Below are 26,600 nucleotides of genomic sequence, written 5' to 3' on the forward strand. Positions count from 1 at the left end.
CCCTTGGCGCCCAGGTCAGAGAAGGCTTGGCGGGAATGCTCAGGACGGATGCCAAGCCCCACCTTCCCTTCTCCTGAGGCTGGCGGGCTGCTATGTGGGACCAAGGGAGGGCTCGGGGTGTAGGGCGGTCATGGGACCCTGAAGAGGCCACCTGAAGTGTGCAAGGCCTCTACCTCCAGGCTCCAATAATCCAGAACTGAGGCTCCGAGGCATGGGAGCCAAGGCGGGCAATCTTCCTCAAAGCCAAGAGGAGGAACAGGCCACAGATTCCAGCCAGGGGAGGAGAGAGGTGCGGGCAATGAGGTCTGGGGGCACAGAGAGGCCACCAGAGCGAGGAGGGCATTGTGGTCTGAGAAGAGGACAGGCTGCTTAGGGGGATGAGTGGGGACAGCATGCAGGGGCAAGAGGACAGGATGGCCTGGTAGGAAGGGGGCTTGCCAGAGGGGAGAGAGGGGGGGTGAGGCTGCGGGTGGAGACAGGTGATGTGAGCACAGGCTGTGGCCCAAGGAGAGAAGTCTGGCCTACGGAATGGGGGATGGAAGGGTCTGTGGCAGGAATGGTGGCGTTTCAGGGGCAGGACTATCAGTAGGAGTGGCCCTGGCTGGGAGCCCAGATGCTTGAGTAGCTTCTAAGCCCTAACTCCTGAGGGAGGCTGAGAGCCCGAGAGATGTTTATCCACCACAAGAACATGGTAAAACACCTCTTGTGGTGAGGTGATAGGCAGCCTGACTGCCCTTTTCAGGGTGCCTGAGGTCTCCCGAGAGGTGCGGTGTGAACGGGGCCCTGGCGAGGGGAGGAAGCACCACCAACAGCGTCCCCTGCTGGAGCGGTAGCCAGAGGAGACGTGGGCACGAGCGGGGACTGAGACAGAGCTTCATCCTGCAGCTAAAGGCGGGCTGAGTCATGCGTAAGCGCCAGGGTCTCTCAAGAGGCTGCTCAGAAAACCAGCTCATCCGAATGCAGACAGACACTCGTCCCCATGCCCGTCCCCGTGGCCGTCACAAGCCCACGCAGGCACCGGGCCCACCTCCACCTTCTCCCCGCTCCTTGGTCTCCCACCTCCAGTGCCCCTGGCTCTTTCCTCCATCTCAGCCCTGCCTGCCTGTCCCTGTCCCTGCCCACCCCCAGCTGGCCCCCCCGGCACCCACCCCACTGCTGGCCGCATGCAGCGCGGAGAAGGTAGGGAGATGGGGAGTCCAGAGATCCCCCAACAGAGAGTAAAGTCAGGAAGGGTCTGAGATAGGAACAGATAAGGGAGGGAGACTGTGAACTCACCTCCCCCTGAAACCTTTCAAGGTCAGAGGAGGGTTCATGAGGCTCTGAGGCAGGTGAGGAGTCCTGATGACCCCTGGGGACGGCCCTAAAGTCCGAGAGTTCCGCCATGTCACCTTCACTCTCTGTCCCTTTGCTGGGACCAAGAGGCGGTAGCCTGGGATGCCCAGCTGACACACCCAGGGCCTCACCCTTCCCCCAGGGCCCAAAGCTAAGCTCAAGCCTCCAACAGGATCATCTCTGGGCCACCAGCCACTGCGAGGACTCAGTCAACAACTACACCCCACCAAGCCTGTCCCTCACCGTGGCCGGTCATCGTGGTGAGGACCGGAGCTAGAGCTTGGGAAGGACAGAGTTCGCTTTGTAAGTGTAGCCCTATGCCTGGCACTGTGGAGTACAGCCACGAATATGCCAAATCTATGACCTGGAGGGACACCCAGTCAAGTGGGGTGGAGGGGGTCACTTTGGTGCGCGCGCGCACGCGCGCACACACACGCACACGCGTGTGCACGCCCACGCACACGTGCACGCACACACTTGGTTTCACTGGCTGCCGCAGGGAAGGGGGATAAGGGGAAGGGCTGTGGCCACACCATACATTTTGCGTTGCCCAAACCCTGTGAGCCCCAGGGGGAGGGAGGTAAGACTCCAGCATAATCCAAACCCCACACAGCAAACAAATCTTAGGAGGCTGCAGCCTTCACAGCCCCCAAACAGAAAGGTAGGTTGGGATTACGCAGGGAGCCTAGAGCAGTGTTGTCTAGTCCCTGGTAACCCCAAATATCCCCCCCACTCCTCCTCCTTGGAGAAATCCAATGCCCACACGTAAACCAGGTGTGCTGGTTCACAGACAGGTGCCTCATCCGGAACAAACACCTGCCTCCTCGCACCGGCTTATTCCCACCCCTTTGCATCAGCTTTCCACTCGCAAGGCTCCAAGACTTGTCCAGAACAGAGAATGCAGCGGTGAGGGTCTAGCTCCCCCACCAGCTTCAGGTCAGTCCTGGCTCTAACGGGGCCCTCCTTGACTCAGAAGGTCCCCTCCCTCCTGGCTACAGAGCCCTGGTCAGAAGCAATGGCCCCAGCTACCTGTGGGACACACAGTCAACTCCTGGACCAGGTCGGGGGAAATTCACTCTTTTCAGTGCCTTTCCCAGCAAGCCCAGCCCAGCCCTCTTGGGTGGCTCCTAAAACCTCACCTGAACTATCTGTGCTTTTAAGAGTCAGGTCCTACATCACCCTTCTCCCAAGGGCACAAGACAGCCAGGTGAGACCTCGGCCTAACTCGCTGCCCCTTCACCTGGTCTTGGCTCCAGAGCCCCCCGACCGCTGTCCGGTGCTTTCCCAGAGGGGCTCTTTACCTCTCAGGTGAGCCGGGCTCTGCCCGCCACCCACCCCGCGCGGCGCCCTACCTGAAGCAGTAGCCGCCTGCTCTCTGCGCGGCCCGAGCCCCGGGGCTCCCGGCACTTGGGCGGCGCGGGGGCCGGGGGGCTCCGCGGGGGCTGGGGGCTGCAGGGAGGCCCGGGCTCCAGCGCCTCGCAGCACACCAAGCTCACGGTGCAACCCATCCGGCCGGGGCGCCAGCCAGCCCCTCGCCCTGGCGTCCGCTCGGCCTAGGGAGCCTGCGACGTCGGGAGGGGGACGGCGACACCCCCAGCCCGTCCCCTCCCGGAGCCTCCTTGGCCCGCAGCTCCAGGAAGCGGGGGAGCACGGAGCCCGCCAAGGGGCGGTGACACGGGCGCGGACGCCCGGACGCAGCCAGTGAGGAGGGGCGCGGTGGCGCGGGGAGGGGCGGCGCGGGGTCTCGGGACCGACCGAGGCGGCGGACCGGCAGAGAGAGAGCGAGCGCGCCAGCGGACGCGACGGGAGAGGCAGGAAGCAGATAAGGAGAGATAATGAGGGAGAGACGGGGACACGGGGCACAGAGAGGGGGACGCAGCCTCTGCACGCGGGAGACCAAGTCCCAGAGAAGGAGAGACAGACGGGCAGGCAGTCCCCGTGGTAGGACAGAGCCAGGCTTGGGTACCGCGTGCTCCAGTGTTTACATGCTGTTCCTGGGGGGTTGTGAAACGGGTAGTCCTCGCAGATGCCTGCTCCTCTGTTCTCTGCCCCCAATACTAGCCCCTGGGAACCAACAGTGGAAAGACCCCAGCCTCAAGGAGACAAAGCACAGCCAGGGTGGGAGGGCCACAGTCCGCCTGGGCAAGCCACCGGGCCCCTTCCTGGACAGAGCATCTCACCAGTGCTTTCACTTTCAGCGGTGAGCCCCAGAACTGGGGGGATGGCACTGGTGATCAGCACTCACCGGGACCCCTCAGAAGAGATGGGGCGGAGGAGGGAGACATGAGGTGGGACCCTTGTCCTCCCCTCCACACCTGCACCGCACTCCAACCAAGTGACAGTAAAGGTGGGGCAGCCTCATAGCCTCTTTGTGCCACCTGGTGGCGATAAGGAAGAAAGACAAGAGCAAGTGACCGTGATGAGAAGGGGAGAGAACTCGCAGAGCCACGATTGCCACTACCTCCTCGGTGAGTCTGGGTCCCAGTCTGTGTTTGGCCAACAAGCGAACCCACCCCAGGTCTGCCTAAGAGGAACCATTCCCCGTCTCACCATTCTGCCCCGGTGCCCTCCAGCCTGCCTCTGCCACTTCTGCCCCACAGTGTTCCACTTCTGCTCTGAGCAAGATTTCCCCCTCCTCCAGGCTGCTGGGCTGGGCATGAGTCACTCCCCAGGCAGCAAACTCTGGAAAAGGCTGTGCAGAGCAGTGCTCTGCTTTCCATGCCCCAACCAGCCAGGCCTTCCCAGGTGAGTAGCAAGGAGACCCCTGGGTCTGGGGGCGGCCAGGAGCAAGGGCAGAGGAATCCTGGGTAGAGGTGAAGAAGGGGAGGAGGTCCATCTAGGTGTCTGTGGAGTTCATAGATCATCTGAGCTAAAAGGAGAGGCAGAGACCCTCAGTCCAACCCCTTGATCTACAGATGGGGAAATCCAGGCCCGAGAAAGGCGAAGGATGTGCCCCAGGTCACACAATGAGCCAGCAGCAGGGCCAGGATGGAGAACCAGGTCTCTTGACTCCCAGCACTGTGCTCCCTGAACGCCATTCCCCACGCACCCTCCCTCGTTTACCTTCCTTTCCTTCTCCCTTCCCCTCCTCTGTGTCCTAGCGCTCCTTCACTCCCACTCGCTCCCAAATTCCAGCCACCACAGCATGGGAGGCAGGACACCTGGGTCTCCCACTCCATGCCTGTCTTTACTTCCGGCTCTCAAAACAAGCCCACGGGCCCTCCGGGGCCACAGTATTCCTCTCTGAGCCCTGGGACCCGCTGTGGGGGGAACAGGCTGAGATTCACTGGGGAGAGAGCAGTGGGATTAAAACCCTGTTCCCTACACACCCCCAGCATTCTGGCTCAGGCCCGACTCTGGGGCTTTGCCTTGCTTCTGCCTCCTTTTCCTCAGGAAACACGCATTTTCCATGCAGCTGGGGCCCAGGAAAGGATGAATGTGTGTCCCAGGGCTGATGACTGCCCTTGTGGGGGAGGGAGTGACAGCCCCTCAGCCCAGCGTCCACATGGCTTACACACATGAGCACTCGCACGGCTGCTCACAGCCAGTCGGGGTTGAGAGCATGAGCCCTGCAGGCACAGGGACCTGAGTTCCAATTCTAGCTTCACCACTTAGAACTTTGTGACATTGGAAAAAACACTTACCCTCTCTAAGCCCCCCTCTCTTGGTATAAAATGGAGTCAATAACCTCCCAGGGTTATTATGGGGACTGAATAATACAAGGATGTCAGGCACAGGACACAGGGCCTGGCACCCAGGAATGGCTCCATAGGTGGGGACCACACCATCATCCTCCCGCCCAGCCTTACAAGAAAGAGCTGGGTCTTCTCCTACCAGTGAACTCGCTGTGTGACCCTAGAGACGTCACATTGTTTCTCTGGGCTGTGATTCTTCCTTTGTAGAAGGAGAGAGCTGGGCAGCTGAAGCCAGAAGCTCGTTCTTGGCCTCTAGACCCACAAGGAATCACGTCCTTTTCAAATACTCATGGCAGAAGAAGGGGCTGTCTTCAAGATGACCAGTGACCTGAAGGGTGAGTGTGTGCTGAGAGAGTTTCTGGGGCCGAATTGGGGGAGAGGTGAGGGGTCTTGAGAGCCTTTCCTTCAGAGCCCTCACCATCTGAGGTCTGATGTCCACCATCCTCCCCACAGCTGTCATCTCTGCCATCCTCCAGGGCTATGGGGGTGGGCAGCAGCCGGTGACAGACACCAGTGCTGAACTGCACAGACTCTGTGGCTGCCTGGAGCAAGTGCTGCAGGTAGGGCCCTCCCCTGTCCCCCACTCTCCCATCTCTCCAGGTCCCAATAACCAATAACCGAATGGGCTTTCCCAGATCCTGAGGGAAGAGCCGCTGCCTCTCTTCTTTACCACGCACTACCTCATCTCTGTCAATCGGCAAACGCTTCCTGACATCTAACCTCACCCTTGGAGGCTGTCACCGTAGCCTGGGAAGTGAGGTGGGACAAGGCTGGGGCAGGGTTAGGGGGGGCTGGGTTAGGTGGGGCTGTCTAAAGACAAAAGTTTCAGAGGCACAGGTGTCCTCGGGCTGGCCTTCTTCGCTTCTGGTTAGAGCCCCAGTCATCACTATCACTAGCTTTTATTGAGCACGTATTATGTGCCCAGCTAAGCCCTTTACATGCCCATCTTGTTTAATTTTCCTTCTAACCCACTGAGGTGCTTGATGACCAGCCCATCCCCCCCCCACACACACATACTTTTCCTACTTCTCTGACAATGTGCATGTACATGTGTGGTGTGAGTGTGCATGTGTGTGAGGTATGTGTGTGTGTGGTATATGTTGCGTGCCTGTGTGGTCTCCTGCCAGTCTGCCCCTCATGTGCTGCACTGCAGTCACACTGGCCTCCTTGATCTTCCTAAAGCAGAAAAGCACCTACCTCAGGGCCTTTGCACTTGCTATTCCCTCTGCCTGGAAAGCTCGTCACCCAGAAATTTGGATGGAACCCTTTCTCGTTTCCTTCAGATCTGGACTTGAATAGAGCCTCCTCAGTGAGGCTTTCTCTAGACACCTTAATCTACATTTTTTAACACACACACCACACATACACACCACACACTCACACACCCCACACACCGTGCGCTTTCCACTCCCTTTCCCCGCTTTATTTTTCTCCTTATCAGTCAGCGCAATCTAACATACTATATGTTTTGCTTATTCCGTTTGTTCATTGTTGTATCCCCAGGGCTTAAAACAGGGCCCAGCACATAGTAAGTGCTCAGTAAGTATTTCTGGAATGAATGAATGAATGAGAACACTGAAAGCTCAAAGAGGTCAAGCAGCTTGCTCCTGGTTACACAGCCAGCAGGGGCAGACCAGGACCTGAAGTGGGCCTGTCTGCACGAGCCCTTTCCGCTATACTGCTCAGCGTGCTGGAACGCAGACTGTTCTGGGAAGGAACATTTCCACACTTTCCTTTCCCTCATCTTGCTCCCAGTTTGACCAGAAAGAGCAGAAGAGCCTCCTGAGGCCTCGGAAGGATTACTGGGACTTCCTCTGCACAGCCCTGTGGCAGCAGCGGGGCGACATGGAGCCAGTCCACTTTGTCCACTCACAGGACAAGGTATCCAGGGCCAGGTGGCAGGGGGGCTGGCCTCGATGTGACAGGGTCCTGCCCCCAGGTCCTTGACGAGGATGGCTCGGTGGCCGGAGGGGACACCGGCCTGCCCGAGGCTCCTTTCTCACCCATCCCAGCTCCACTGACCATAGGCCCCCTCACCTGGTCCTCACCTGTCGTTAGCCCTGCCCTTACACCCCTCCGGTCACCCCCTTTTCTCCCACAGCCTCAAGTCCCAGGACACCCTTTCTCATGCACCACTCATTCTAGCTTTTCTCCCTCTGTGCTGGCTGCGTTCCCTCTGTCCTAATACCACCATCTCCCCACTTGTCCCCTGTGTGCTATGCAGTTGAAGACCCCGCTGGGAAAAGGCCGAGCCTTCATCCGCTTCTGTCTCGCCCACGGACAGCTGGCCGAGTCCCTGCAGCTCTGCCTCCTGAACCCAGAGCTAACCAGGTGGGGCTACTGATACCATCCGAGCCCGTGGCCCTCCTTCGGGAAGATTCCTCTTTACCCCTAGAAGGGTGGTTTGATATCAAAGATGACTAAAATAGGGCTTCCCTGGTGGCGCAGTTGTTGAGAGTCCACCTGCCGATGCAGGGGACACGGGTTCGTACCCAGGTCCAGGAGGATCCCACGTGCCGCGGAGCGGCTGGGCCCGTGAGCCATGGCCGCTGAGCCTGCGCGTCCGGAGCCTGTGCTCCGCAACGGGAGAGGCCACAGCAGTGAGAGGGCTGCGTACCACAAAAAAAAAAAAAAAGATGACTAAAATAAGGGTCATAAAGGGAAAGCCAAGGAAGAAAGGGCAGAGGGGAGGTTAGAGCCCCAGTCCTGGTAGCATCCTGATGCTCGGCCTCCTGGTCCCCAAGGACCACCCTGTCTGGGGAACCATCCCACTGTGGTGTGCAGTGGAGGTAGATTCTCTGAATCTCACAGTGAGAGATCTCAACAGTGAGGTTGGGGGTGGCAATAGCACCAGAGCCAAAGGCCAAGAGTGCTGCTCCCTGTTAACACAGGGAGTGGTATGGCCCCCGGAGCCCTCTGCTGTGCCCTGAACTCCAGGAAGACATCCTGGACTCCCTCTATGCTCTCAACGAGGTGACCTTCGACTTGGACCTGCAACGGCCAGACTTGGATGGAGCCTGGCCCATGTTCTCAGAGTGAGTGGGGGCAGCGTGGAGGGAAGCTTCTTTTCAATGCCTGCTCCCATTACTACCACCCCCCCAAAACTAACCCCAAGCCCTCAACCCCCAGCCCCATCTTTTCCTCCCTCTCTTCTTACTCCCTGACTCCCGATTCTCCACCTCCCTAGCCTTCTGTTTTCCCAGTGCCAGCTCAGGATGTCCCATGGTGCTGCACAGAGAACACACTCATTAAAGAGTGGTTGGGTGGTTGGGGTCGACGGTTAGAAGGATGAATGGATGTTGAGATGTTGAAATGGAATAGAAGGATGGATGGAGGGTAGGATGCGTGGGTGGATGGAGAGAAGGATGCATGCATGAGGGTGGAAGGGCAGGAAAGTGGGATGGGTGGTGGGATGAATGGGTGGTTGGAAAGATGGGGTATCCTGCATCTGAGGACCAAGACCACTGCTGGAGAGAGGTCCAGGGTCCCCCCGCTTCTTTCATTTTCAGGTCCCGCTGCTCCAATTCCAACTGGACCCCGGGAAGAAGACCCAGAAAGATCAAAGATTCCCCTAAGGAGGTGCCTCTTCCCAACCTTCAGCCTAGTTGCCTCTTCTCTATCTCTGTTGGGACCCCCAGGTTGAGAAGTAACTGAGCCCTGACCCAGCTGGACAGAGAGGGAGAGGCCAACATGTGGATCTGGGGCTAGGGAGCCACAGAAGCCAAGGCTCATATTCGTAAGGTGGTGAGGATGTCAGGGAGAGAAGGGAACCGCTGGCAGCACCTGCAGGCGCCACTGGGGCCCCTGGGAGGAGGGAAAGCTGGGGAGGGCGACCAGAAGCTTCCAGGAAACAGCCCAGGGAGACAACCTCTGCTGGACAATTTGCAAACATCCCAGTTCAATTCAGGGAGCGATTGAAGAGCCAGATTGCCTGGTTGATATCCCAGCTCCATGCCTTACTAACCAGGGTCCTTGGGCGCATAACTTGTCCTGCCTCATGGGGGGATCGTGAGGTCGCACTGAGACAGCCCAGGTGCCGCACAGAGCAAGGCTCCTGCTCCATGGCCAGTAAGCGGTAGCCTGTGGTTATCATCTTTCCACAAGCTTGCTTTGCACCCCCGCCAGCTTCCAGGCCCCAGGTGCAGATACTGTGACTCAGTCTCTGACCTAAAGGAGTTCCAGGTCTGCTGGGGAGACAGACCCTAAAGGAACACACCGCAACACAAGTTAAGTTAGTGACCAGACACGCCCAGGAACCTGGGAGAACAGAGGAGGCTTCTTGACAGAGGTGACTTTTAGGGGCTGTCGGTCTATTTAAGCTTTCACCACAACCCTATAAGGAAGTATTATTATTCCCATTTTACAGACCAGAAAATGGAGACACAGAGAAGTCAAGTTAAGGGGGGAAGATCAGAGGAGAGCGGTGGGAAGAACTAAGGGGAAATCAGATCAATGCAGAAGATGGAGGTAAAGGAGGGAGAAGGATTCCAGCAAGAGGTGAGGAAGGAAAGGGCGTTGAGAAGCACTCTGCTCAGATCAAAGCCTGGGCCTCAGGTCACCTGGGGTGTTTTTCAACATTCAGATTCCTGGGCCCTCCCCCAGATCTGCTGAATCAGTATTTCCAGTGGGAGGACCAGAAATCCATATATTTAGCAAACCCCCTGGATTAGGGCTGTGGCCTCTCCCAGGCACCAGGTTGGTGAATTGGTGCTGAGAGGGATGACGGGTTTGCGGCTTCTCTGCAGATCTCACCCACATATGGAGACCCCACAGGAGGCCACCCAGAGGAGCCACATACCAGGCAAGCCAGTTCCCTGCGAGATGCACCCAGGGAAGACAGGTTGGCTGGACTCCCCAGGTCCCAGCAACACAAGCATCAGCCCCTCTTTTTGGAAAAGAAGAAAGAAGATCCCAGGAGGCTTGGGCCTCCCCAGAGCATGTGGGAACTAGAGGGGGAGGAGCTTCAGCAAAACCAGGAGAAAGGAGCTCCAAGGACGGGGATGTGCCTGGAGAACTCAACACCTAGCATCCAGGGACAGGGCAAGGGGGCCAAAGGGACTCTGAAGGAGGTGATAGGGACAGATACTGAGGGCAGGGGGGTTTTGCTGAGTGCAGAGGGCCAGAGAACAATAGATGGGACTTATGAAGGGGAAGCAGAGAGGAGTCATACCCATAGGCTGCTGGCCTCCAGCCCCAAAGAGATGATAAGGGATGCAGTGTCAGGGAGCCGTCAGGGCGGGAAAGTGCCCAGCAGCCCCAGGGAGTTCTGGGTCCTTCAGGGCCTGGAAACAAAGGAAGGCTCCACCACGGAGAAGCCCCAAGAGCAAATAGGAGTGACCAGTGCAACCAGGAGAGAGGAACAAGCAGAGATGGCCTTGCAGGATGTGGTCAAGGTGAGAGCAGTTGAGCTCTGTACCTGTCTCTGCTCCCCATCTCTAACCTAGCCCACAGGTGGGTGTCTTCAAGGATGGCCCAGGGCCATTCCAGCCCACAGACCAATTTGCATTGGGCCACACAGGATCATTATGATCTGAGGATGCCTTTTGGAAGTTCTCCAGTTCATCACATGAAGAACACGCATTCTTCAGTTTACCACAATACCCACCTCTCCCTATTGCCTCACACCAGGCCCACTTTGTTCATCCTGCCCAGCCCCTGTAGGCATCTGAGTTTGTAATCCCTTCCCAACAGTTCTTCAGGGCAGTTGCTTGTTCTCAAGTTCCATAGCCCTCATTATTGGCAGGTTTCTTCCCAATATCTAGGCTCTGCTATTGCAGGCCCTACCTAATTGCTCCTGTAGATGTTTCCCTTCAAGGTCACCCAAATTGTTTTCAAGCCTTCCTTCGGCATCCTCCCTCGCCTGAGTCTTCCAGATCCTTGAGGTCTGTAACTTCCATCCTTTAGCGAAGGAAGAAATGGTGGCTCCAGGCTCACCCAGGGGCAGAGCCAAGCACCACAGCTCCCAGCGCTGTCCCCAGTCCTGCTCTCCACCCAAGGGCTGTTTCACATGGCCTGGGGTCTCACAGGGGTGTTTGTCAGGTCAGGCCCCGGGCTGGGGTCTCTGTCCTCCTCCTTCAGCTTCCGTTTCCCCTCCTTTTACCCTCTCCCTGCCCTCAGAGTCTCAGACATGGGCTCCAGAAAACCAAGGAGCAGGCCCAGCACCAGGAACAGCTGCTGAAGGAGCAGGAAGGGGAGCTGAAGGCACTGCAGGAACAGCTCAACAGGTAACCTAGGCAACCACCAGTGCCACGGGGCATGGGAGCCAGGAGGCCAGGGGGGCAGGAGGCTCACATTCACGGTCATGCCAGCAAGCGTTGCACCAGGCCCTGTGCGGGCAGAGCTTTGGCATGCTGTACATACAGGAAATTGTTCCCACCCTTAGGGTGCTCCTGCCCCCCTCCCCTCCCCTCCCGTTTGCCAGCCCCCTCCCTCGCTGGCCTCCCTCAGTAGCCCCAGGAGAGGTCTATGCGTCCCATCCCTCCCTTCCCTCCCACACTCACCTTTGCGCCCTTCTGCTGCCTCTTCTGGGCTCCCCTCTCTCTTTTCCGTCCACACAGCCTCCCTCTCCCACCACACTCCTGCCCCACTATCTCTCTCAGTCTCCCTCTTTGCCTCTTATTTTCCTGTTCCCTATTGTACGGTCGCTCTTTCACCCTCTTGGTTACAGTAATCATAACTATCATCACTGAGCACTTACTATGTCCCTGGCACTGTTCCAGGTGCTTCCTGGTAACAATCTCAGGAGATCGGTCCTCCAAGGACCCCCACTTTATAGATGAGGCGGCTAAGGCTCAAAGACCCACCTAACTCACCCCACATCAGCTAGTTAGTAGAGGAGCTGAGATCCAGACCCTACAACTGTCTCCAGAACCAGTGGGCCTAAAAGCTGCCCCGTCAGCCAGTGTCCCCAGTGCCGGTGTGTCAGTCTCCTGTCTCTCCCCTCAGCCTCTCTCAGCATCTGGCATCTTCATCCTCCCACCATCACCTTCACCTCAAGGGTCCAAAGTGCATGTTTTGTCTCTGCGTTCCCCCTCAGTCTCTCAGTGTCTCAGTTTCTTTGCCATAATTAATTTTTAAAGAAATTATGACACCATGCAAAGATCTTCCTTGGTCTGACTCAGTCTCTCTGTGTGTCTCTCCCTTGGTCTCCACGTGCCTCAGTCTGCCCGCCTGCCTGGTCTCTCCCACTTGACTGACACCTGCCCTGACCCCCAGGGGAGCCTGCATAGCTGTGATTCAGACTGAATCACAGAGCTGTCTACTGGCTGCTTAATATGCTGCGAGAGGCCCGGGGGCCCAGGAACCAACCCCAAAAGGCCCCCGGGGACTCCTCCCACCAGACTCTCAGCTGAGTCCTGTGGTTTGGTCAGCAAAGAATCCCATGATTCAGGCCCTAAGTGAGTGCAGGGGCCTTGCCCACTCAAGGCCATCTCTGGGAATCAAAGCAGGCTGGAGGGAGAAGCCAGGAGGCTCCAGGGAGACTGCCCAGCCCCAGGCTGCTCCCTGAGGCTGGGGGAGCCCTTGTTTCACAGACCCCTGCCCTGCCCCCATCATCCCGTCCATCATTCGGTCATTCCACAGACACTCGGAGCCAGACCTGTTCTATGTGCTGAAAATACTCTCATAGACAAAACAGATAAAATGCCTGCCCTTTTGGAGCTTACATGCCAGTGGGGGAGGCAGATGACAAATACAAGCAAGTAAAATGCATAGCATGCAGATTGGGATAAGTTCTAAGAAGAAAAAAATAAAGCAGGGAAGGGGAATGGGAAGTGTCAGGGGTGACCTTTTAGATGAGGTGGCATGGCCAAGGGGGCCTCCCTGGAAAGGTGACATTTGAGTCAAGACCTGAAGGAGCTGAGGTCTGAGCCATTGGCTATGTGGTCAAGGAATGTTCCAGGCAGGGGGAACAGCAAGGGCAAAGGCTCTGCAGTGGGAATGGGCATGGCATCAAGGATGCCACTGTGGCCCCAGTGGAGTGAAGGAGGGGAGGGCTGTAGGAAAAGGTCAGGTGGGTAACAGGAGACCCTAGCAGGTCATCAAAAGGACCTTGGCTTTGACTTGACTTTGAACCACTGAGAGTCCTGAGCAGAGGAGGGACATGATGTGACTGTCTGCATGTTAAAAATATGTTTCTCTGCTTTGAAAAAACAATTCAGTGGTTTTTAGTGTATTCACAAAGTTGTGCGTCCATCACCACCATCAATTTTAGAATATTTTTATCACCCCAAAGAGAAACCCTGTACTCATTAGCAGTCACTGCCCATCTCTCCCCAGCCCTCCAGCCCTAGGCAACTGCCAATCTGCCTTCTGTCTGTGTGGATGTGCCTATTCTGGGCTGACATGTGCTTCAAGGACTCAGGCCTGCTGCTCCGTGGAGCTGGTCTGTAGGCTAGCAGGGGTGGAAGCGAGGAGACTGATGACGAAGGGGAGCTGGGATGCACTGGAGGCGTGAAGGAGCCGCTGGATCCTGGATCCAATGTGAGGTCGGGCTTCCCGAGGGATGGCTGTGGGGTGTGAGAGAAAGAAGGAAGTCAAGAATGACTCCCAGTCTTCGGCCTGACCGGCTGGAGAACTAGAGTCCCTGTGTGGCAGAGCAGGTCGGCAGGGAAGGCTCAGGCATTGGGTTAGGAGCCTGCTAAGTTCAAGACCCCTGTTAGACTCTAAGTGGATCCTTGGGTGGGCGGCTGAGAGGCTGGGCCGGGGGACCCACCAGAGAGTCATCGGAATGCGGTGGTAAGTTACAGAAGCCCCTGAGGCCTGGACAAGAACGCGTCCCCTGCCTCCTGGGATCCAGGGAACTTAGACAAACCCCTTACCCCTGGGAAAGTGGCCGTGGGCTTCGAGCTGGTGACGGCATCTCACCACCAGCGAAGAGAAGGACACGGGGGCCCAGGCGGTTAATGAACAGTATTTACTGTGCCTCTGCTATGGCCACGTGGGGGGACAGAAGGGAACAGAACAGGCAGTGTCTGCGCTCACACACCTAGGGAGATGTAGGGAGACAGACAATAGATCAACAAATGGAAATACGCTATCAGGTGGTCATGGGCCCTGTGGGGACTAGAGAGAGAGAGAGAGGGACAGGAGAATCATCTAGAATTGGAGTCAGGGAAGCCCTGTCTGAGGAGGTGACATTTGAACAGAAATCCCAACCACAGGAAGAGCTGAACCATGCAGGTATCTCGAGAGGAGTGCAGCGGGGACCGGCAGATGCAAAGGCCCAGGAGACATGAGCTTGGGGACAAGCAGGCCTGTGGCTGGAGCAGAGGCTCCCACGTGGTGGAGAAGCAGAGGGCTCTCGTAGTCTGACTTGGGTTTCTGAAGGACTGCTCTGGCTGTGGTGTGGAGAATAGACTTAAGGTGCGCAGGGGTGCAGAGCCCCAGGCAAGACACAAAGGTGAGACACAGCAGGCCCCAGAGCAGACCAGCTGGGGGCTATAAAAATACACTTGGGCTTCTGCTACCCACTTCCCAGCTGTCTGGCTGTGGGGCGCCAGGACACTGACCTTCCCTCTTCGGCCTGATGTCCCTGATTTGCAAAAGGAGATGGTTGGACCTCTTCCAGCTCACATGATCTGTGAGACCATCTTTCCAAGCAAATGGGTTTCCTCTGCCCTCTGGGTTAGACCTCAAAGCAAAAGAGATTAGGACAGGTACAAGTGGAAGGTCCTCAGATGGGGAACTAGGCAAACATCAAATCTTCCCCCCACCTTGGGTGGCAGCATTGAGCTCCCTGGAGGCATGCCACAGGACCATAAGTATCCACCCCTCTCTCCTACCTGCTACCCACTCAGCCCTGGTGCCACAAACCACTGGTGATCAGGGCCCTGCGTGGATGCAGGTGTGGGGAGGCAAGAAGAGATTAGAGCTGGACAGGCCTGCATTCAGATTTTTGCTCCCCTCACTTATTAAGCTGTGTGACCCTGGGCAAGTGTTACTCTCTCTCTGAAGCTCTGTTTTCTTTCCTGTGAAATGATGATCATATCACCTGTCCCATAAATTTGTGAAAATTCAATGAAACAAGGCTATAAAGCACTAAGCTCAGTGCCGGGCACCTAGTAGGTACTCAGTAGACTTTAATTCCTTCCATGTCCTCTCCTGCCCTAGGAGTGTCTGTCACCCCCATAAATACTTTAAATACTTAAAATGCTTCAATGGTTTCCTTTGCCCTGTGATCAAACTCCACTCCTTCTGGGGCCCCTGAAGGACCCTGCCTACCTCCCACCTTGCCTCCTGCCTCCCCAGCCCTGCCATTCACGGAACTACAGTGTCACTACCCCTTCTTTCATTTCCTCAAACAAGCCATGTTCTTGCCAACTTGCAGAACTTTGCATGTGCCCTTGTCTGGCTTTACACGGCTACCTCCTCGTCTTTCAGATCTGCTTAAATGTCGCCTTGTCTAAGAAGACCTCCTGAGCATCCCCTCAACTCTGCATCTTGGCCCCTCCTTTGTCACTGTCACACAATTACCTTACTGGTCTATCACAAAGAAACACACTAACCTCAGTGGTCACATTAGGGCCTGGCCACACCAGAGACCCAGGGATCACTGGGCAAGTAAACTAGCTTAGGAAAATGAAATCCTAATACTAAGAAACGAAGAGGCTGAAGACTAGAATGTTCGTTAAAAGTCACTTCTCCCTAAGGCTGCGGGAACTGGCCTTTATGGAATTTTGGTGGCTAGCTGTGTCGGTTTGATTTCATGGCCCACTCAGCTTTCCTCCCTGCAGCATACTACATGGCTGAATTTTTTTAATTATAACTCAATTCCTTGTCAAGCCTCTTCCCCTCAAACACACTCAGCCAGGGGCACGGGTACACACACACAAACACACACACACACACACCCGCGCGCGCGCAAGCGCGAGAAAGAGAGAAAGAGAGAGAGAGCATCCAGAGATCACAGGATGGGCACCGCCGTTGCAACACTCGCCCATCTGAGCCACGGAGTAAGAGCCTGGGACCTGGGGTTGGGACCTTTTTATTTCCAGTCCATTACATTTCTTGGAACCTTCTAGGAAGCCACTAAAGACAAAAGCAAGAGGCAAGAATAGAGCTGAAGAGTTTCCAAGCCCAAACTGAAACGGAAATTTAAGAAAGCCATATGTTTATGATGACTTTTTTAAATTGAAAAGACAATGTAATGAAATTTTTCAAAATATTTTAAAGCCAAAAAGTCACTTCAAATCGTACACCACTTACTCCTTTTCCCCAAACACCACAAATGTTTTCGGCAGGCACAGCCCGTCTGGCCTGGGTTCCCAGACACCCACTTCCCCCCAGAGAGCTGCCAGGACTGTGAACATGCCTTCCAGAAATTACATTTTAAAATGGAAATGTTTAAAAAAAAAAAAAAGAAAAAGAAGGAAAACAAATGAAAATGTTGGCTTTGCCCTCTAAAGGAACAGGCAAGGCGAGGCCCTGTTTTCACTGCTCTGAACGGTTGATGGAGAGACAATCTACAGGTGTCAGGCCACACAGTGCCTGGTTCACTGTGGTGTGCGTGTGGAGGGGGTGGGTGGGTATGTGTTATGTACATGTGTGTGATGTGTGTTATGATGTGTGTGTGGTATGTGTGTGGTATGTGGTATATGTTGTGGTGTGTGTAGTGTGTGTGTGCTGTGTCGTATGTGTGGTGTGCGTGCGTGGTGTCTAGTGTGGTGTGTGTGCCTGTATGGGTTGTGAATGTGTGCTGGGTGTGGTGTGTGTGTGCTGTGTTGTGAATGTATGGTGTGTGGTGTGCGTGTGTGTGTGCTCACTTCAGCTGCAGGGGGCATCACCAGCTTCCCCGGTGGGGCTCCCTGTCAGGCAGAGGCCCAGCCCAGCTCAGACACACATGCTGCGCTTTTCCCTTCACAACTCAGTCTTCCTTCTGCGCCCAGGTGTCAGGAAGAGAGGGCCCGGCTGCAGGCGGAGCTGGAGCACAAGCAACAGGAGGCTGAAAGGAAGGGTGCCATGTATGAGGAGGAGCTTGGCGGGCAGCGGGACCTGGTCCGGGCCATGAAGAGGCGGGTGCTGGAGCTGATTCAGTAAGGGTGGGACACTGGGGACGGGGGGCCTGGTACAGCAGCTCTGGACCTTTTGTATGTACTAACTCATTTTCTGCTTTCAGCCATTCCCTGCTGTTATTCCCTTCTTTGTTTTGTTTTGTTTTTTTATAAATTTATTTATTTTTGGCTGCATTGGGTCTTCGTTACTGCACACGGGCTTTCTTTACTTGTGACGAGCAGGGGCTACTCTTCGTTGCAGTGCGCGGGCTTCTCATTGCTGTGGCTTCTCTTGTTGTAGAGCACGGGCCCTAGGCGCACAGGCTTCAGTAGTTGCAGCACATGGGCTCAATAGTTGTGGCTCGCGGGCTCCAGAGCGCAGGCTCAGTGGTTGTGGCGCACGGGCTTAGTTGCTCCGCAGCATCACATTGGCTTCTTTCACTTAGGAATATGCATTTAAGTTTCCTTCATGTCGTTTCTTTTCTTTTATTTATTTATTTATTTTTGGCTGCATTGGGTCTTCGTTGCTGAGTGCGGGCTTCCTCTATTTGTGGTGAGCGGGGGCTACCCTTCGTCGTGGTGCACAGGCTTCTCATTCAGGTGGCTTCTCTTGTTGCGGAGCATGAGCTCTAAGCACTCGGGCTTCAGTAGTTGTGGCACGCGGGCTTCAACAGTTGTGACGCACGGGCTTAGTTGCTCTGCGGCGTGTGGGATCTTCCTGGACCAGGGCTCGAACCCGTGTTCCCTGCATTGGCAGGCGGATTCTTAACCACTGCACCACCAGGGAAGTCCCTATTCCCATGTTATAGATGAGAAAACCGAGGGCCAGAGAGGCTGGCTTGGTCACCAAGGACACACAGCATATAAGTTGCATAGAGTCCTCTGCCTCTAAGGCAAGCTACCCTCCAACCCCCACATACACACACACCAACCAAGGTTAGGAGAAGGGAAAGGAGCCCATAGGTTAACCGAGAAGTAATCGCATGTCCTACACCTGCCTGCCTACTGGACTTCCTCAGACGACTGGGCCTGTGGCCCATCTTGGGTCAGCTGTCCTGGGTTCCAGAGGATGAGCTCACCAGGATTAATCCTAAACCACTAAGCTCACTGCAGGACGGATAAAATGTGTAAAACCTGCTTTCTACCCTTCAGTCTAGTGAGGAGATAATTCACAGATATACATTATACTTTCACCTCTTCAGGAAGTAGGAGACCATTGAACTCAGGTTCCATTAGAATTGGAAGGTTACTGAGGGATCATCTAGGACTAAATCCTCTTGCACAAAATCCAAGTGATTAAAGATGAGAAAAGGGAGAGATCAGCCTGGAAAGAAGAAAGAATTTAAGGAATTTAATTTAAATTTAATTTAAATTTAAATTTAATTTAAATTTAAGGAGCTGTCAACCAGGAGGAAGCTAATAAAAAATTAGCTATATATCTCACAAAAGAATTTAAGGTAGCTAACAATAAGACATATATATTGTGTATATGTGCATGCGTACACACATACAGACACACACACACACATACACACACACACACACACACACATATATATAGTTAAAGAAAAACAGAAGATTTAATGAAAGATGAAAAATATATACTCCTGAAGTTTTACGGTTAGAACTTAGCTCTGAACATCTTGATAGCAGGATGGAAAAGGGAAACACAGAAAGTTTCACTGTCCATTCAAAGGAGCAATACCAGTTCATCCGGAGAGACAAATGTTTTTCCTAGTGCTAAAGAAATTCATCACAAGGCCCCAAACCACATAACACAATGTTCCTCCCAGAAGCGTTGTGGAAGATATGGCCTTAAGCAAAAAAAAAAAATGGAGCATGAAGGTTGACTTCTGTGTCAAGATGGTAGACTGACCACACGTTATCCAGTCTCCATCCTGAGATCTCACTAAAATGACTGTAAAAGAATAAAACATAAACAGAGAGAAAGGTGAAGGAGCCAACCACAAATGAGGGATTTCAGCTAATTTCCAGAAGCCAGAAAACAGATGGAAAAGTGGATACTGGATTTAGCCTAACTTAGAACTTCAGGGCCCAGAGACACCAAGAACGCAGATGGCAGAAGTGAGATGAGGGGCAGAAATCAGGAAAATTAACTGATAAAGTCATTAGAAAGAGCAGTGTACAACCCGTGCTTTCTGCCTGCCTCCCCCACTGCAGAACATCTAACAGTGAGGGGCCTATCACCCAGGCAAATAACTAAAAGGTCTTTCTCTAAAGAAAGCCCCAAATAAAAGAGCAGAGCGTTCTGGCATTTGAGAGTCTGGAGTGGCAGGTAGCTCGCTACCCAATCCCTCCAATCATCCCCTTCTACTCCCTGGAGCTCTAGCAGCTTTTATTGCCTCTTTCTTTTTTTTTCCTTTCGCGGTACGCGAGCCTCTCACCATTGTGGCCTCTCCCGTTGCGGAGCACAGGCTCCGGACGCGCAGGCTCAACGGCCATGGCTCACGGACCCAGCCGCTCTGCGTCCTGTGGGATCTTCCCGGACCGGGGCACGAACCTGTGTCCCCTGCATTGGCAGGCGGACTCTCAACCACTGCGCCACCAGGGAAGCCCCCGATCGCCTCTTTCTTAAACATGAAATGACAACCAAGGATCCCCAGACATTTGAAGAGAGGCTAGAAAATAAAGGGGAGTGACAAAGATAAACAAACAAACAAAAATGATCCATCTTCCATGATGCTGTCAAAAGCGACCATCAAAAGATGAGAAGCATTCTTGAAAATTAAAAATATGATCACTGAAATTATTTTTAATTCATTAGGATTAGAAGATAAAGATGACACAGTTTCTCAGAAGGTAGAATAAAAGCACAGATAAATGAAGACGTGAGAGAAATAGAGACATAGAGAATCAATCTAAGAGTTCTAATATCTTCTCCAACTGACAGGAATTCCAAAAAAGAAAAGAATAAAAAGGAGGTGATTATCAGATAGAAATATGAGACACTTTCCCAACTCTGATGGACATAGATCTTCAGATTTAAAGATTTCACTGAGTGACCAGCACAATAAAGGAGAGGGGTGGGTGGTAAACTACATCTAGATACATCATTGTGAAATTTCAGTAAAACAAAGATAAGGAGAATATCCTAAAAGACAGGTCCACTTATAAAAGGAGTAGAACCCAACAAATGTTAAGACTCAATGGTGTAATACTTTCAAGTTCTGAGAAAAACTAGCTTTTGCCCTAGAATTCTGTATCTAGCCAAACTAGGAAGCAAGTGGGGAGGTGATAGAGGAAAGACATTTTTTCAGATAGGTCACATAAAATTCACCTCCCACACAGCCTTTCTTAGGAAGTTAATTAAGGATGTGCTCCAAGAAAACAAGGAAATAATCCAAGAATGGAGAAGAGGCAGAATTCAGGGAATAGTAGCTCTAGCCCGTGAGAGAAGAAAAGGGAATTCCCAAGATGACAAGGGGGCAGCAAGCCCAGGAAGCAGTCAGTTCGGGTTATAGCAGAAGTATTGAGGGCCCAGGAGGGAGGTCTCAGGGGAGAAGAGCATTAGAAGAATATCTGATATGATGAAGAATTAGGGGCGTGGGGGATTAGGCTATGTTAAAGGCAAGTCATGCAAAGAGCAAAGAAAGGCAATTAGAAAGTCCTAGAAAAACAGAAAATTTCCAAGAAGGGAAATGTTACATCTTAGCTTCAGTTGATGCAATATGCTTACATATTGTCTGATAATGTAAATACTATTCATTGATTTTTTTCAGTACTGGAATCAACCTAAAGACAAAGCACAGAAAACAATCATAATTATAGAACAAACCTAAATGTTACCACCTAAACAATATTAAGTATAGAACAGAATCCAACAGGAATTTCTGTGAAGATGGAGATGTCCTGATTTTGCCCTGTCCAATATGGTAGCTACTAGTCCCACGTAGCGATTGAGTACCTCAATGGCTGGTGCAACTGAAGTTTTAACTTTATTTAACTTTAATTAAGTTAAATATACACCTGATATCACTTATATGTGGAATCTAAAAAATACAACAAACTAGTGAATTAAACAAAAAGAAGCAGACTAACAGATACAGAGAACAAACTAGTGGTTACCAGTGGGGAAAGGAAAGGGGGAAGGGACAATATAGGGGTAGGGGATTTTTTTTAAAGGGGGTTATTATGGGATTACATGAAATCATGTGTGTGAAACTTTTGAAAATTGTAAAGTACTGTAGAATTTAAAGAATCATTAAATTTAAAAATTAATAAAATAAAAAGTTAAATATACATCTAAACAGCCACATGTGGCTAGTGGGTACCACATTGGATGTTGCAGGAATAGATAAGTTAGGAGGTTGAGAAGGAGGAAGCTGAAGAGCAGGGATGCTGGCACCATCGTAGTACAGAACGGCAGTCGTATGATGCTATCTATAGTCAATGAATGAGTGAGAAATAAATGTGTGAGTATATTCTGTAAAATTCCAACAGTAACCAATAGAGGAACCAAAAATGGGGATATAACTGCACTGGGAGGAAGGAGGAGGAGTTAGTGAGGATGGTAATAAATAACCCATATCCTCAAATGTTAAGACTTGATGGTGTAATGCTTTCAAGTTCTGAGAAAAGCCGGCTTTTGCCCTAGAATTCTATATCCAGCCAAACTAGGAAGCAAGTGGGGAGGTGACAGAGGAAAGACATTTTTTCAGATAGACAGGTCACATAAAATTCACCTCGCACACTGCCCTTCTTAGGAAGTTAATTAAGGGTGTGCTCCTTGTGATGTCAAGGAGCTCTATGGAAGATGTTCTTTCTTGATAAATCACGGAGGAGGAATATGAGCATATTACTTAAATATGGAAATAATATCAAGGAGAAAAAGCTAAAGCATGTAGGAAGTGGTTTGCTACTGAGTATGGGAAGGAGGTATATCTATTGCCTTTTGATATAAGTCCTTCCATACTGTTCGATTTTTAAATCGTACGTGTGTATGTCATTTTGATAAAAATGTTGAACAACCCATATTCCTAAACATTCTTTAAAAAAACAGGATAGTTTTGCAGGAGCATAAACATATGTAACTACATATGTTACATGTCTTTCTCCATCACTATGTCTCTTTCTTGGTCTCTCCATCTTTCTCCATATTTGTCTCCCTCTCTGTCTGTGTCTCTGTCCCTGTCTGTCTCTGCATCTTTTCCCCTGTGTCTTTCTCTCTCCCTCTACATTGATCTCCCTGTCTGCTTCTCTGTGTGTCTCTGTCTCCTCCAACTCCCTGACTTCCTTTTTTTCTCTCTGAGTGCCTGTCTCTCCGTCCCTCTTTGTCTCCCTCTCCATTTCTGTGTCTCTTTCTGCTCCACTGTCTCTCATCTCTTTTGGTCTCTTTATGTGTATATCTCTGTGTGACTCCCTCTCTGTCTCTCTCTTCTTTGTTTCTGTGTATCTCTTTCTGTCCCTCTCCATCTCTCCATCTGCGGATTTCCATATTTCTGTCTTGTGTGTGTGTGTGTGTGTGTGTGTGTTCACCTCCACCCACCCATCAGAGAGAAGGATAACCTGTGGCAGAAGGTCCAGCATCTCTCTTCCTTGGCCCCTGGATGCTGTGTTGTCTGTAACAAGATCTTTGGTCGGCTGTCTCGGCGGTACCTGTGCAGGTAATGGGTGGGGGGTACAGAATCCTTCCTCTGGGACAACCCAGTTTCCACCAGCCCACAGCCCGCTGCCCACTCCAGGGAAGGGAGGGACACAGGAAATAGGCATTTATGAAAGGCCACTTAAAGCTGGCTACTCATTTTACCCGACACTACAGAGACATGAACAAGAACAGTGGAAAGGGGGCAGACAAGGAATGGCATCTGGAAAATGGGACTGGGTAACCCTTCCACAAATAGACTGATTAATCGATCAGCTAATCTCATCTGGGAAGAGATTTCCTGTACAGAGGAATCTGCTTCCCTCACCTTGCCCTGGAAACACAGTGGCAGGACAAACAGCAAGAGAGAGGACAGTGGGCTGTCAGGAGAACCTGCCATTTGGAGTTAGAGGACCCTGGAGGGGTGGGGCATTGGGACCCCTTTTAGGAAAGGGAAGGCCTCCTGAAACAGACCCAGGGCTATTCTGCTGGTAGATGGGAAACACACAGGTGGACACAAAGATTCTCGAACCCCATGACCCCCTCCCCCATACGCACCCACACATACCCACTCTTCCGCTTCTGCTCCCCAGGCTCTGCGGAGGCCTGGTTTGCCATGCCTGCTCTGTGGATTTTAAGAAGAAGGAGTGCCACTGCCCACCCTGCTCCCAGAGGAGAGAAGCCCAGGTCCTCTGACTGAGACCCACCCACCCCACCTGATCGACCGTCCCCTCGGCCCTTCCCAGCCCTCTTGTCTGACCAGTCCTGCTTTCTAGAAGTTGGCCATCTAACGTGGACAGCACTTGAGTGGACAGACCGTGGTGTGGAGGATGGAAGGAGCCGGGCTGGCAGTCAGGAAAGAGGTTCTAACCCTGCATCTCCCACTGGGTGACTTTGGCAAAGCTGTCAGGCTTTTTCCATAACATGAGGGAGTGGGCACCACCCTCTCTAAAGTCCCTGCAGGCTCAAAGTCCTTGTCCAAGAATAAGGCCTGGTGGCCCTGACGTTTCTCCTCTGCACTCCCTTCTCAGCCAGCCCATCCTTCATGATACACGGGAGCTTCCTGTCTGCAGTCTCCTTCGGAGGTCTGCTTTCATTCTAAACAGCTTTCTTTAGGTACTATTAATGTATAATACACTTCACATAAACCTGATGAGTACAGTCTGATGAGTTTTGCCTTTAATATACACCCTGAAGCCATCACCATATTCAAAATAATAGACACACCCATCAGCCCCGTTTCCTTGTGCCCTTTGTCATCTCTCCCTCCCCCCACCTCTCCCCATCCCCGGGCAACCACTTACTTGCTTTCTGTCATTAGAGACTAGTTTGCATTTTCTAGAATTTTGTATAAATGGAATCATACAGTATATACTCCTTATTATCTGCCCTCTTTCACTTGGCATAATTATTTTATCATCCGTGTTGTAGCATATATCAAGTTCCTTTTTACTGTTGAGTAGTATTCCACTGCATGGATATATCCCAATTTATTTACACATTCACCTGTTGTTGATACTTGGGTTGTTTCTAATTCCAGGCTATTACAAATAAGTTTCCTATCTTCACCTGTGTACAAATCTTTGTATAGACATATACCTTTATTCCTCTTGGGTAAATGCCTAGGAAATGAAATGGCGAGGTGGTATGGTAGGTGTATGTTTAACTTTTAAGAAATGGCTGAGGGCTTCCCTGATGGCACAGCGGTTGGGAGTCCGCCTGCCGATGCAGGGGACACGGGTTCGTGCCCCGGTCCGGGAAGATCCCACATGCCGTGGAGCGGCTGGGCCCGTGAGCCATGGCTGCTAAGCCTGCGCGTCCGGAGCCTGTGCTCCGCAGCGGGAGAGGCCACAACAGTGAGAGGCCCGCGTACCACAAAAAAAAAAAAAGAAAAAAAGAAATGGCTGAGTTATTTCCCAAAGAGATTGTACGTTGTACCTTCCCACCAAGAGAGTGTGGGAGTCCCAGTTACTCCCCAGGGTGTCTGGTTTGGGGGGCAGGAGGGGAGGCTTGAGTCTCTCTGCCCTTCCCTTCCAACCACTATGCTGACTTGATGGGTCCCAAGTTGTGAGCACCCAGAAGAAGGGGCTGATCTAGGTAACTCTCTATGCAGTGCTTACTCAGCTAGACTTTAATATTAAAGACAGTTGATGAGGACTCGTTTAGCTCCATGGTACAAGATCATATCCCCTGACTGCCCAAGAAGTCTTACACGAATTATGATCATTCAGTGGTCACCCAGTTGTGGTGCTTTTGACAACGCTGTTTCAGAAGAAGTGTGGGCCCCACTGTATGACAAGGCGATTAGCTGCCCTAGCTGGGCTCCAGGGCAGACTTTGTGGTCCCCAAGAGGCATGCATGCTGTCTCTGTCCCCTCTGCCTCACGCAGACTGCCAAAGCCTCTGCCAAAGCCTCTGCAGCAGTTGGGCAACCCTGTCAATCTGACCAGAGCCCATGCACCGCCCCTTGGGGTAGGCCGCCCAAAGTTGCATCCCATTACCATCTCAAGAGGAAGAGTTTTGTAACAGCAGTTCCTGCCCTGGAGAGCTGGTGAGAACTTCTCCTTATCAAAGGCAGTGAGGAGGTGGGGGGCAGGGATGGAGGGAGTAAGGGGCAGAGCTGGGGCTCCCGGAGCCATCAAGGCAATAGAATCACCCCTGCCCTAAAGGACAGTGGTCCCTTTCTGGAGGTTCGACTTGCTCAGACACTGTTATTAGGGCAGGTTCTTACTACTGCAGAAGACATCATATTCTAGTAGGAACTCCAGCATGGAGTTCAGACTTACCTGAGGAACTGATGGGGGAGAGGGGACCTAGCTGAAGCCTATGTTCTACGAGGTAGCAAGATGCTCCTGGACAAGAACTCAGGAGGAAATCAGGGGCCAGGAATGGGGGAGCTTGACCTTCACCCCCTGTTTGGGAGGGATGGAAGGGCAATGCTGAAGACCAGCCTCTAGCTCAACACTGCCCCCCAAGGAGTCCCCACCAGGTCCAATGGAGAGCACAGAAGCTCCACAAAGATATTGGGAAGCTCATTAGGCTCTGGGGACCCTCCGGCGGAAGGTTCCACAAGGCTCACCATAGACTATCCCAGAGCATGGCACTGAAAGGGCACCAGTTCCCCAGTGGTGAGTCCAGAGCACACGTCTAGCCCAGCAGTACCAGAGGAGCACCTGGGGGACACCTCCAACAGACTCTCCCAAATTCCTGGGGCGCATTCTACAGGGGGGGTAAGCCCTGCATGAACACACGGGGTCTGAAACAGTGCAATCTGGGTTATGGCTGTTGATGTGCCTTCATTTGTGCTCACAGGCTGGGGGTGCCCTGGGAAATATGGGCGACATAATTATTTCTTTAAATTAGATGTCACTCGGATGCACTAACGTACATTGGTTTCCTCACTTTGTCAGTTCATTCAGTGCTCAACAAAATGATATCAAGCACCTAGGGTTTGCCAAACACTGTGTGTGTCTGGTTTGGGGAGACGAAAATTTCATATATATATCTCTCTATATATCTATATATATGAAATCCCTGCTTTCAAGAACCTCACATCAAGGAGGAGGAAGCAGCCAAACTGATGATTGTAAATCCCCGAAATTGGTGCCATTGTAGAGGCAAGCCCGGGGGACGCAGAGGAGCACAGAGGGGGGCGGCAATGCATGGAGGTGACGACTGGGCTGAACTGGACAGGAGAGAGAGCTGGCCAGCCCAAGAGGGTGGGGATGAGGAAAAGGGAAATGAGTGCCAAGGCCCAGGCGGAACCAGAACAGCTCTGAGGGGGAACTGCAGGTCGTTCCCTGTGGCCAGAGTTAAGGATACAAGAGGGCATGGCCTGAAATAAGGCTGGAGAAGCACACAGGGTCAGATGCAGGGGCGCCAGGTGCCACAGCAGGAATTTGACTCTGCCTGAGGGCAACGGGAGTGTTTGAAGGGTTGCAAGAGGGAAAGAGGGTGATCAAATTCACTTTTTTTTTTTTTT

General features: G+C 52.7%; 1 protein-coding gene across 13 annotated transcripts; it reads left to right on the plus strand.

Moving 5' to 3' along the window:
- Nucleotides 1-2,231: 2,231 nt before the first annotated feature.
- RUFY4 (RUN and FYVE domain containing 4) lies at nt 2,232-26,168 on the plus strand. Of its 13 annotated transcripts, none has more exons than XM_049712758.1 (16): nt 2,240-3,033; nt 3,531-3,800; nt 3,974-4,077; nt 4,248-4,332; nt 4,726-4,798; nt 5,235-5,362; nt 5,481-5,587; nt 6,783-6,908; nt 7,252-7,358; nt 7,919-8,062; nt 8,537-8,606; nt 9,773-10,420; nt 11,145-11,251; nt 16,913-17,059; nt 22,531-22,641; nt 23,213-26,168. In XM_049712758.1, the coding sequence occupies exons 6-16, from the start codon at nt 5,317-5,319 to the stop codon at nt 23,313-23,315; spliced, it is 1,716 nt and encodes a 571-aa protein (XP_049568715.1). In that variant the 5' UTR covers nt 2,240-3,033; nt 3,531-3,800; nt 3,974-4,077; nt 4,248-4,332; nt 4,726-4,798; nt 5,235-5,316; the 3' UTR covers nt 23,316-26,168. The 13 variants fall into 13 exon arrangements, 12 of the variants coding, with proteins under 12 accessions (XP_049568722.1, XP_049568723.1, XP_049568715.1 ...); XM_049712759.1 differs by lacking the exon at nt 4,726-4,798 and having other exon boundaries at nt 2,240-2,640; nt 2,857-3,033; XM_049712761.1 differs by lacking the exon at nt 4,726-4,798 and having other exon boundaries at nt 2,240-2,539; nt 2,857-3,033.
- The last annotated feature ends 432 nt before the right edge of the window (nt 26,169-26,600 follow it).

The sequence above is a fragment of the Orcinus orca genome, chromosome 7, assembly GCF_937001465.1.
Source record: "Orcinus orca chromosome 7, mOrcOrc1.1, whole genome shotgun sequence".
Classification (NCBI taxonomy): domain Eukaryota; kingdom Metazoa; phylum Chordata; class Mammalia; order Artiodactyla; family Delphinidae; genus Orcinus; species Orcinus orca.

Bases quoted from the DNA above. Each gene is read 5' to 3' on its own strand.
- RUFY4 (XM_049712762.1), top strand. From the start codon at position 5,317: ATGGCAGAAGAAGGGGCTGTCTTCAAGATGACCAGTGACCTGAAGG. The intron at 5,363-5,480 runs GTGAGTGTGTGC...TCCTCCCCACAG, and splicing joins GATGACCAGTGACCTGAAGG to CTGTCATCTCTGCCATCCTC. The intron at 5,588-6,782 runs GTAGGGCCCTCC...TCTTGCTCCCAG, and splicing joins GCCTGGAGCAAGTGCTGCAG to TTTGACCAGAAAGAGCAGAA.